At 35.3% G+C, this 12,687-nt stretch overlaps 1 protein-coding gene and 2 pseudogenes across 1 annotated transcript; all 3 read left to right on the forward strand.

The window, feature by feature from the left end:
• Positions 1–545: 545 nt before the first annotated feature.
• On the forward strand, positions 546–3,967 carry LOC120207884 (annotated as a pseudogene).
• Positions 3,968–4,305: 338 nt separating this feature from the next.
• Positions 4,306–8,141, forward strand: LOC120207888 (annotated as a pseudogene).
• A 2,357-nt stretch (positions 8,142–10,498) lies between these two features.
• LOC120207887 lies at positions 10,499–11,147 on the forward strand. Its single transcript, XM_039207294.1, has 2 exons — positions 10,499–10,973; positions 11,068–11,147. Exons 1-2 carry the CDS (start codon positions 10,499–10,501, stop codon positions 11,145–11,147), a joined length of 555 nt encoding a protein of 184 aa, XP_039063225.1.
• The last annotated feature ends 1,540 nt before the right edge of the window (positions 11,148–12,687 follow it).

The raw sequence follows: 12,687 nt of genomic DNA on the forward strand, positions 1-12,687 counted from the left end.
TTTCATTGAAATTTGACAACCGTTTAAGTTGTAAGTTAACATGCTAATTGAGATTCGATAAAATCATATTTTAATGATGTCTACTAGCACCACTGCTTCTTTCAACACTGATTCGACAACATAATGTTTTAAACATTAGCTCGACAACATTATTAAAACGAGAATTCAATCTATATAATACAACTCAAATGGTTATGAGATCATATTTTATCATATCCTAGGCAACAGGTTAACGTTCAACTTAGATGATTGTCAATCTTTTAACAGAAAAGGACGAGTTTGAAGCATATGAATAGTTGAGTGACTATTTTGTAACTTTTAATAGCGGGGACTGAATAAAGCAACACCCTACAGTTGGAGGACCATTTTGTATCTTTTAATAGTCAATAAACTCAACAAAGCAATGTTCTATAATTGAAGGACCATTTTGTGCACTTTACCCAAAAAAATGTTTATTATAATATTGATGTAACGCCGTGAAGGAACAAAAGGATGGCGTTAAAGTCAAAAACTGAAAAAAAGCTGTCCCTTGTATATATAATCAACAGCTAAACAGTATTACAAAGAAAAGAGAAAGAAAAAGAAAACACAGCTTTCAAAGCCCGAGAGCTAATAAAAGGAATATCGCAGAAAGCATTCCGCCTGTTTTAGGAAGAGAGAAGAAAAGGGTTTCAAGATCAAGCTAGTGGCAAAACAACTGTGAGATACTTCTAACATTTATCAAAGTTCTTATCTTTATTGTTTAAATTTCTGGGTTTCTGTTTTAGTTTTCATTTTCTTGCTTGGGTTTTTGGTTTTAACACGACCAATGTGATTTGATATGTTTCACTGAATTTTCCTCTTTCTCTTTTGCTGTCATTTTAAGGTATTTTGCTTCTTTCTCATCAGCTTTCTGTGTGTTTTTTTTGCCCGTTTCTTATTAATGTAAGCTATTTTAAAGGTAAATTTTTTTGGTGTATTTTTATGTGAAAGTTGGCTGAAAAATGAAGAGCTCTGGTAATTCTCTCGTTTTCTTTTTTATCCATCTGGTGTTTTTCATAATTCTGGGTTTTCTCATTTTGGATTACAATTGTTGTATTTGTGGATTTTTGTAGCTTCATTAAGTAAAGTGTGAAGTCCCCCCTTAAGTCTGTTTTATGTGAAATGCTTGCCAGTAAATATATTTGCAGTAGAGTTTACGTTAGAGGATAAATTCCTAATTATCACACAAAATCCAGTTCTACTTTTTTCTTTGGAAAATCCCTTGGTCACCTTCTTTGTATCCCAAGGTTGAAATAAAAATGAAAATATTGCAAGGTTTTGAAAACATAAGGTATACCATGGAAGAAAAGACTTTTATCACTTGATATGCATGTTATGACTGTGGGGAAGCATCCACATCAAGAGAAAACTAGATAACAGTGAATGTGATGTAATTGCTGTTAATTTCAGCTAGGATTGTATGTTTTAGCCGCAGATGTGGAATTTATATTGCGAATCATGTGCCGATCTACAAGAAGAATAGGTTTATTGCAATGTCTGGGTTTTCAGTCGATGAAACTTGTTATAGATCTCTAATAATCATGTAGTACTTGTCTTCCTTTTTACAGTTTTTGTTTTGGCAGCTTGAAATTGCCTGCTGAGGCTAGTTTTATATGTCATGCATGTTCAGCGGTGGTCCCTTTCTTCAAATTCTCAAAACATCTTATGCATGTCGAGACCATGCTGAAATGAATTATCGGTCTTTTGATTAGTTTTTCTATTTTCATGAAGTTCCATTGTATTTGTAGTGAATGAATGAACTTTCCTAATGCAGTGCGATGGGGAGGGAACTCACAGACGTGCGCATGGACAATAAGCCAAACGGTGCAGTGAAATTTAATGGTAATCGAAGAGTATGGCAAGGCACCAAGTCAAATAACTATGAGGTCAAAAGATGCACAGTGGAAACGTCGGTCCTTGAGAATGGTCATGAGAAGCAAGATGTGTTAGCTGTTAAAAGCACAAATTTTGGTACCAACTCCCCTGAGGAGAAAAATGGAAAGGCTGACGATCAGAATTCCGTGGACAATAAGAAGTTAAGCACCGCTGCATCAAAAACTGGTGCAAATGGCATAGAAAATATTAACTCTACAACCTCCCCTATTGCTGGAAAGGATTTGGAGGTAAAATTCTCGTGTAGGGATGAAATTTCTTATATGGTGAATACAATATGGGCTTTCATTGACTTGAATCTGATCCAATCTGAGATTTAATCTGGTTAGAATAATGCCGATTAGCAATGCAGTAGGAGATTTCCAAATATGGTTGTAGGGAATTTTCTGAAGGAAACTTGGAAATAATGTTATTATTATCTGTGGTTTACACTGTTTTTGACCTGCATATTTTTGATGATATTATGATTGACAATAACCGATATTGTTTATGTGCATGATGCTGATCTTTTAGATTTTGACCATTTCTTTCAGCCAAACAATCCTATAACTCCTACGATGTCAAGGAAGCCCATGCAACCTTATGAGAGGAAGCATCCTGACGAAGAAGATAATTGGTCTGTTGCTTCAACGTATCCTCTATGAATTTGTTGTTACTATATCAAGGGACTGCTTCCGGTCCTACCTGATCTGTACATCCATATTTCTCTTTTATTTGCTATCTGTTTTAGGGAAAGGGTTTGTGGTGGTTTAATTGTCATATATTGTTTCAGTCGAGTTTCCCTTAACTCTGTCTAGTACTGCTGCATATGCTCAAACTGCAAGATCGAGGGTAACTATTGGAACTTCTCCAACTTTTAGAAGTGCCCAGCGTGCCGAGAAGCGTAGGGAGGTCCGTTCTTAGCTCAAAAGTCTATATTCGGATTCTATTTGCACACTTTCTCTCAGTCATTTGTTTTCTATTTATCCTCATTTTGTATGTATATTTCATCCAGTTTTACCAGAAGTTAGAGGAAAAACAGCATGCTTTGGAGGTTGAGAAAAGCCAGTGGGAGGCGAGGACCAAGGTAAATGACATTTTAGATGTCTTTACATAATATTTATACCAATCATTCTCCTCAAACAGTGATATATGTGACATTTATATAAATTTTAAAAATTAACAAAATGAACCCTCCTTACTTTCTTGCAGGAAGAGCAGGAAGCAGCTCTTAAGCAGCTTAGAAAGAGCATGGTTATCAAAGCAAATCCAATACCTAGTTCTATTACGAAGGGCCTCCGCCGAAGGCTGAACTGAAGAAGGTATGCTTTTGAAGTTTTTGTCCTTGTTTCTTGGTGTACTTGAAGTGCAAATAAAATAAAAAAAAATCATGGAAAAAAGATGAAACCCGGTTAATTCGTTTAGGATGCTGTTGGTGAAAAGGAATTAATAATTGAAAAAGGCTCTCAACCAAGCCATGCCAACTTGCTACAAAGAAAAACTCAGAGAAAATAGATGTCTGTTGTATACACCTCTGTTCGAAAGCTTTTATATTGTTTTTGCAGCTTTCATTCTTGCTTTTATTTCATTTCAGCTGCCACTGACTCGGCCAAAGTCACCAAATCTTACCCGGAGAAAGAGCTGCGGCGACGCAGTCAACTCAACTCCAGTTGACAAGGCAAAAACTTGCTGCCGAGCCCACCGCCACAGCTTCGGCAACCATATGGAACGATGCACTACCACAAACGAGGTCAAAAGCAAGAGTCAGGTCAGTGGACAGAACGGCAACAGCAATGGAACTCGCAAGGTGAAAGATCGAGTGAAACAAGTAAAAGAGATACAAAAGCTGCTCCAACAAAAATCCCGGAGCATAGTAACGCGAACATTGCAGTTCAGTCATGAAAATCTCTGGGCTTTTGAAGCAGGAAAATGGTGTTGAGTTTTCAGTGGTGCCCCGTTTCTTTTCCAGCAGTGATGACTGTTTTTCAAGTGGTTTGCATTGATGTGAACTGTATATGTTCCATAAGTTATAATCTTGTTATGTATATGAAGGAGTTAATTATTCTAATGTTGATGAAATGCCTCGTTTTAACCTGAATATTGTTTTTTGTGATGACTGTAATTCTCTTTTCATTTCATATTAGGTTTTTCTCAACCATAATAATACATTAGAAAAGTTTATCTATTTGTAGAAAGCTTATCTCATAATTCTTATCTCAACATTATGTCAGATGAAGACAATTAAAATAATAATAAATATCTAAATTGACAGGAAATAATCAGACACCTAAATTAAAAAATATATAATTTAAACATTTATTTTTTTATATTAATCCTTTACGATATTATATATTTTTTAGTCGAAATTAAGTGAAAAGAATATATGTACATTATAGGATAAGAGACAGAAGAGATTGTTGTTAGTCGTCTCTCCCTCCAAAAAAAAATGGCACCTTCAACTCTCTCGATTTTTTCTTCACCGTTTCTTTTCCCTCTCAAAACCCAAAAATGTTTTAAAACCCCCAAACCTCTTACCATAACTTGCAGTTCACAAGAGCCCAGAAAACCCTCCAAAAACCCACAAATACCCACCTCCAGGAACATGAAAAGAAAACCGTATGGGACTTCCAGGAGGTCAATTCTCAAGAAAACGTTCACTCAGGAGCAGGTCAAGTTTGCTGCAGGCGTTTCAGCTGACCCTCTCGTGGGGATTATTGGTGGAGGAATGGCTGGTCTTCTTTGTGCTTTGAGCTTGGAGAAAAGAGGTGTCAAGTCCACTGTTTTTGACACGGTAATTTTGATCAATGAAATAAAAAAAAAAAATTCTATAAAAAAATATGTATTAAAAAAAAGTTTTGGTGGTTCTTATTGTTGTTTGTTTGAAAAACGTAGGTGACTATGGGATTTTCTGAATAAAAACTGCATTTAGTGAATGTAAAGAAATGTTCATGTCATTTTAAATTTTTGAGTGTATAGATAAATATAAGTTTGGAGTTGTTTAATTTTACTTTTTGTTTGTGTATTTATTGGAAGAACGGTTTGAACAGCTGAAATCAATTGTTTTCTCCTAACTCTCTAATCCAAGATTATTTTGATGCCGTATTAAACCCTGGAGTTTTCTTTAATCAGGTATTTGTCACTCAATATTTTTCTTCTGATAGGTGAAATTCCAGTGTTCATTGAATTTAAATTGAGACTTTGGCTTTGACATGCCTGATTATTATAAATTAGATGTTGTAGACTAGCAGTTTAGTCTGAAATCAATGTAACCCAATCCCTTGCGTGCGATTTTTCCCAGAAAATTTAGAAGTTCAACCACTTGCATTAAAATCTCGTAATGTAGTTTGAACGATTGCAATTAATGTGGTTTCTTGTCGTCTTTTGGCATAAAAGGGAATGCATGGTTTGGGAGGAAGAATGGGAACTAGGGTCATTGATCCTCAGCAGCTATATTTGATCATGCTGCTCAGTTTTTTACTGTGAGTGATTCTCGGTTTGCCGAGCTAGTTGATTATTGGATGGAGAAAGGCTTGGTTCGACAGTGGCAAGGTTTAGTTGGTCAGCTTGAATTAGGGGGTCAGTTTGTTCCTCTTCCTTCATCACCACCAAGGTTTATAGGTGCTAATGGGATGCGCCCTTTAGCGGATTCGTTGCTTTCCGAGGTAATTGCCTTGATTTTCATACAACTTTATTATTAGTTGAATGGAAAGGTTAATTCATATCAGAAACAGATAAAATACTAATTGTCTAGAGGGGTGTTTGTCGTTATTGGACTCTGTTGCTCGGGTGATTAATTGGGTTGACATTTTAACAGTGGTTATATCTGAGAAATTTGATGCTTAGTGCAGGCTTCTATGGTCCATGTAGAGAGACCTTGTTGGATAAGTAAACTCGAGCCATTTAATGGGATGTGGTACTTGAGTGAGAACGGAAAACCTCGTGGGCAATTTGATGCAATAGTTATTGCTCATAATGGTAATTTTGTGCCTTAATACTTGTTTCTTCTGTCCCGAGTTTTTTGTTCAATTCAAATTTGCACAGGAACGATACATTATGGTTTTATCATCATAGGGTTCGAAATTAACATTATGCATGCACTGAATAAACTATGAATGTCATATTTTTACTGGTGTTGTTACCTTCAAGATCTAGATAGGGCTGACCATGCAGAGAGAGCTCTAGATGATAGGTGACAATCTCACATTATGGCATATTTTTATATTTGTTTGAGGGCAAATCAAGGTATGCTCGGAGGATAGGGACAAGCTTTTTTTCCAGGATTACAAAAGGTGTATCCATACAAAAGGATGACTCAAAAACTAAATATTCCAACTATTTAGGTTAGGACATTATGGTTTTCGAGCTCTTGTGATTGATAGGTCTGAAGGATGATGGCTATGCTCCTTTTTCATAACATAATTTTTGGCTTGGTAATTTGTTTAATCATTTTAAACATACATGCAATTCAATTAGTTGTTCTAGTTCCTGAACTTCAGTTTCTTACTGTACCGATGTCAGACCCCATGTTCGGCACATTTTTTGGACAAGTACGGGGATATGACCTTCCAACATGGAAAAAGTTGAACATACTTGTTTTGGACATATACATCCAACATCACACCCAAGTCTGAGTAACAGCTTTTCCATGTAATTCACAGGAAAATGTGCAAATCGCTTGCTTGCTTCATCTGGATTACCTCTAATTTCCAGACAAATGAAGGTATATATATTTATTGTTATTGGATATATTCTCATTTTCAACGCAGCCCGATGTTCTCAACTTCTTCTTCTTTTAGAGGCTAGAATTGAGTTCGATATGGGCCCTTCTCGCAGCATTTGAGCATGCCCTTCCAATGAGAGATGGTAAAGTTACATTTGAAGGAGCTTTTGTTAAGAGAGTTGATTCCGTATCTTGGATGGCAAACAATTCAATGAAGCTTTCGGGTTCTCAGAGTGATGGTCCTCACTGTTGGACCTTTTTCAGCACTGCAGCCTACGGAAAACAAAACAAGGTTCCTCAGGTTAGTTTTGAACCGAAGAAAAGCTTTGTGATTCTTATGGACAATCGCTATCCCATTCTATATTGAACCTTCGTACTATTACTTTTGTATTGTGTTTTCAAGTGTAGTATTTGGGAGCCTCGTTAAATATGTGTTGAGTTTTTGAAATTGCATTTCTAGGAAAATATACCTACTCAAACAGCGGGGAAGGTGAAAACAAGCATGCTTGAGGGCGTTGAAGCTGCACTCGGACTATCAAAAGGATCACTGCCTAGACCTATTTACAGTAGAGTCCAGCTATGGTCAAATTCTAACTCCTCTGAACTTGTAGACAAATTGTTGATTTTTTATTATGATACACTCGAAATTCGGAATTGCCTGTTGTTAATTATCAAATAAAGAAGGGTTGCCATACTTGACATATGAGTTAGTATTTGAATCAGGGATTGCTTTGCAATTTGTTTGAATTCGTTTCTCTCACTGTGGACATGCAGGGGTGCAGCTCTTCCGACTAACACTCCTGGTATTCCGTGTATTTTTGATCCGCATGGAAGGGCTGGAATTTGCGGTGATTGGTTATTAGGCTCGAATTTAGAGTCGGCAGCTTTAAGTGGCATGGCTCTTGGCAATCATGTAAGTGCCAATTGTGTCGTTTCCTCAAACTTCAAAAAAGCTTTCGTTTAAACTTAGGATCTGGTTCGGCTTCCTCACAGAAGCAAATATGTTGCTGAAAACACTGTATTATACGTGTGTGTGTGTGTTTAATTTCTCGTCTTGCTGTTCTTTTAAGTTCATTTCATGAATCCTTGGCTTTTGACATCAATATTTGTGAAGAAACGTTGGGGATTTAATGATGTAGATTGCAGACTATTTACAAAGTGATGGATCATGTCCGGAGGAGTTTGCTGTGGGTTTAGAGAAGGAATTTCAGGCAATTGAAGGACATGATATTGGACAATTTGCAGCTGCAGGGGTTGATTCCTTAAAACAAGACAACCAAATGCCAGAATTTCAACTTGCCTCCTAAAATCTCAATCTTCAACCTCCAAAGATTCCTGCAACATCCCAAGTATGATTTTCTCTTTCCCGAGCTGTTTCTATTTTTTAACAAATGAGACCGTAATTTGAGAATTAGAAGATATTGCAAATGCAGAGATTCGAGACGTCTCTTGTACGTCTAGACGTTATGCTCAAATCATGAAGGTCACATAAGTCACCAAAACGGTTCACAATTCAGTTTAGAAATTTTAGTAGAAATATATACAAAACTTACAAAAAGTTTATTCAAATATTATTTTACTATTAAAAAATAATTTAATAAATATCTATAAATCCCTCAAATATTGTTAAGGTTTCATACTACAAATATCAAATCAAATATGATAGCTATAGACCTCAAATTAAATATCAAATTCAGTTTAGAAATTTTAGTAGAAACATATGCAAAGCTTACAAAATGTTTATTCAAATATTATTCTGCTATTAAAAAATAATTTAATAAATATCTATTTATTCCCCAGCCGTCTCTCTTTGGTCCATCCTGTATGTTAGGTAAGGGTGCGACAGTGGTAAAGCGTCAGCTGAGTGGTCAGGCGTGGGGTTCTGGAGGTGTTAACTGTATCGACTCTTTTTTACTATTTTTATTACTTTTTGTAACTTTAATATTTTTTTATTTTTATAAAATATAATAATAATCTTTTAATATATACAATGGGCCCAAAGTTCATATTAAGTCCAATTTCAAAGGAAGTCCAAATGAATGAAAATCAAATTCCAAATGAAAGCCTAAATTGGCATCGACACAATAATTCAATTGAAAATAATGATAATGTTTTAATATATATGACTCTTAGTTCAAACAATTGTATCTGCAGGGTGTCTATGTTTTGTCAATAGGTTAAAAAGTTGTGAATAAATATTATATTGTATTCATCCAAATTATTAAAAATAATTACGAGTTTTAAAATACATTTTTTGAATTAATCACTGATATTCAATCTATTGATCGACTATTCTATAATGGGTACCGCAGAGGTGAGAGTACTCCTATCCCAGTTTGCTCGATTCGCAAAAGCCAGAGTTCGAATACCTGACTTTGTTTAAGGAATCTAGTGCCTCATCCTACTAGACTAGGCCATCTTGGTAAAATACATCTCAATCATTCAAACTAAAATCAAGTTATTGCCAAATTGTTATGTCATACTTAACAAATGTATGGTCGAATAATCGTCCCAACGCTTTGCTTCAACTATTCCAATTCACCATTTCAGTTTCCGAAAAGAGATAATGAAGCAAATTAACCAATTTTTTAATCTTCTCAGCAAATCAACAAACCTTTTTAGATTTGATCTTTACAAAGGGATGGGGAAGTAAATCAATATATTTTTGCATATCATTAATCTAGAAAGTAAATTTATTAATATAATGATTATAATTATTATAGAAATAAATTTATTAATCTAATAATCATAATTCAATTTATTAATCTAATGTTTATAAAAAACAATCTGTTTCAATTGTGAAGAATTCTTTTTATTAATTTTATCAATCATAAGTTAATCATAAGTTCTGTTTAATAGAGCTTTTGAGTATATTTATAGATTACAATTTATAAATATAAAAGTAACCATATTAATTTAATTATCATACTTAATCATGTACCTTATAGTGAAGAATTATTTACAGGTTTAATCAATTACAAGTCAGGTTTAATCAATTACAAGTCAGGTTGAGTAATATCAGTTATTTGGTTAATCTCGGATTTATATTCATATCAGATTAGGTTCGGTTGACATTATCAGATTCAATTTAGGTTCAGGTCTAGTGCAAGTCGAGTTCATATCCAAAACTACCAAGTTCAACTCGGGTTCAAATCAACATCAGTTTAGACTCGACTCGATTTCAGATCACCACCACTCCAGGTCACAAACGATTCCAACTCAATTCAATTATAGTCAATTTTACAGGTTAGGTAAATTTTTAACATCCCAGTGACAACACAACACCTATAAGTGACAGACGAGAGACAAGAAAGTGCAGACCTTGCTTGGTTGAAGGAGATAACTTTGCGGATTTCTGTTGGATGGCTGGAATCGGTTTGTTCAGTTCAAATAGTTTTCTTAACCATCCGACATGGCAGAGTGTAAGTTTAAAACATTCAGAAGAACGTAGGCCAGCCACCCAAAATTGGTAACGTCTTGATCCACCAAATCTAACATCATACAAATGGATGGTCGAATCATCATCCCAGCCCTTTGTTTCAACTGTTCCAAATCACCATTTCAGTTTACACCTTAACCTGCTTCGCCTTGTGTTTTCCTTCTTCTTTTTTTGTTATCATCCCAAAAACACAAACTGAAACACCCTGAATTTGCAATATATAGCTCATCCCATCACAGCTTCCATTACAAATCCACCCCTCACTCAGTTTTTCTCTTTCAAACCATTGCCTGGCCGCCTCAGCTTTTAGTATTGCTGCCGGCGGCCCAGCACATGGCGTTAAAGGCTTCCATTTTTCTGTTCCATTGTGAACAATAACAAGAAGAAGCTTCAAAAACTTATATAATATATATAAATTTATAATATCTGCAAGTTTGTGGAAAGACATGATCAAAGGTGGAGAGGGGATGACGAAGGGGACGACAACATCTTCATTATGCGAGTCGGAAAGGGAAGAGTTGAAACGGATGTTATTGGTGCCTCCGCCATTGATGAAGAGCAGGAGGTATTTGTCAAAGCAGTTGTCGTTGTGCGAGACGTCTCGAGACATTGCATGGGAGAGAAGGCGACGCCAGATTCTTCGTCATCAGAGAGGGAAAAATGGGTTGACAGATGAAGATTTGCATGAACTTAGAGGCTGCATCGAGCTTGGATTTGGATTCAACGAAGAAGATGGTCAGAAACTGTGCAATACGTTGCCTGCTTTGGACCTGTATTTCGCCGTGAATCGTCAGCTTTCGCCTAGTCCGGTTTCCACACCTCAAAGCGGATGTTCTTCCTCAGCATCTTCACTGGGTAGCAGATCATCTTCTTTTGACAGTCCCGTAAGTGAACCAGCTGATTGGAAAATTTACAGCCCAGGTAAAAGATTTTAATGGCAATACGATCCAAACCCTTCATTTAAAATATTAATATGCATCTATTTCTGGGACACTAAATGCATGATTGTTTCCAGGGGAAAATCCACAACAAGTGAAGACGAAGCTAAGACATTGGGCGCAGGCAGTGGCATGTTCTCTCATGCAATCATTCTAATCAAGTTTGAGTTGCACAAGAAAATAAGAATGAAAGCTACAAAAGAAGAATATATATACATACATAGAGAAAGAAAAGAAGAGTCAGTCAGTGAAGTGGCTTCCATTGTTTAGGGTTCTTTCTTAGATTTAACCATTTAAATTTAAAAGTTATTACGTACAATAGGCATACTTGTTTTACTTAAAAGTATCGACACTTTGACCATTATGTTGACATAAGGATTTATTTAATATTTTCAATACACTTCACTTTATATTCCAAATGATATTTTATGTTAACTTCGGTTGCTATATTAGTCAAAAACAACTATTTGATATTTCAAAAGTTTAATTGAAATAAAAATTTAACATACAATAGTTATTTATCATTTGATTGCTACAACTATGTGATATGATATATTTTATTAATATATAATGTCATGATTTAAAATAAAAAAAAAATTAAAATACGTAAAGTACAAATTCTTAACTCCAGATCAACCATCCAAACTCAAAAATACAAATGCCCATAAATCCCAAGTTTTCTCTTGCATCCAAACGGATGGCTCTTCATTTTCAGTCACCTTTTGTCCATCGATCCCTTCCTTTCTGATCACCCTCTGTCCACCGATGCTCCAAATCAACCATCTAAACCACAAATCAAAAGAAACCCCTCAAAGTCCTAACATTTCTCGAGCATCCAAGCTGATGCCCAACATTTTTAGCCACCCTTCGTCCATCGACCTCTTTATTTTCGACCACCTTCCATCTATCGACGTCACACATCCCCATGCCTATTCCTAATCCAGACATCAGAATATGTAGGTCCCCATTAACTATACACTCACATGTACACCTGATAAGGACTTTATGCATATAACATAAGGACTTGCGGTAAGGACTTGTCATGTGCACAAAATAAAGGGGTTTATGGCCTAACGACTTATTCTACGCATAATGCATAGAAACATGCAGTAAAATTTTACAAATTATAAACTAAGTCTGAAATATTTCATCCAACAATAATCTTCCACGACAATAATAATATGCATATTGTTTTTTAAATCAAACAATGGTTTGATTTATTAAAATATAAAAATACTATGTAAACCAAAAACATGTTAACATATCATATAAATATCTGTAACTAGAGATCATACCATCAAAATGCATATAAGAGATTTCAGAGTAATTCACATAAGTAAATTAGAATGATAATATAACATCGTTAAGAACACACTAGAGGGTCCAGTTTATTTCTCGAAGGTACTTGGTTATCAAGAAGAGAACATGAAATTTTTGTCAACTTCGAACTAATTTTTTAGAAATGACATTCCTATTAAAAAGGGTTCGATAACTAACGACTATACCTAAAAATTCGAGAATTGTTACATCGAGATTATTTACAATAAAAAAAGTTTAGCCTTTAAATCGAGGTATGACACCCTATCTCTCACCTTTGTTCCCAGCACTCATCGATCTTCCTAGCACTATGTTTTGGTCACGTACCCCTGTTTCCCTATCTAATGTGAGCTGCCCATATGTTCTATGACACCATTAAC

Source organism: Hibiscus syriacus, unplaced genomic scaffold, assembly GCF_006381635.1.
Source record: "Hibiscus syriacus cultivar Baekdansim isolate YM2019G1 unplaced genomic scaffold, ASM638163v2 tig00015435_pilon, whole genome shotgun sequence".
NCBI classification, from domain to species: domain Eukaryota; kingdom Viridiplantae; phylum Streptophyta; class Magnoliopsida; order Malvales; family Malvaceae; genus Hibiscus; species Hibiscus syriacus.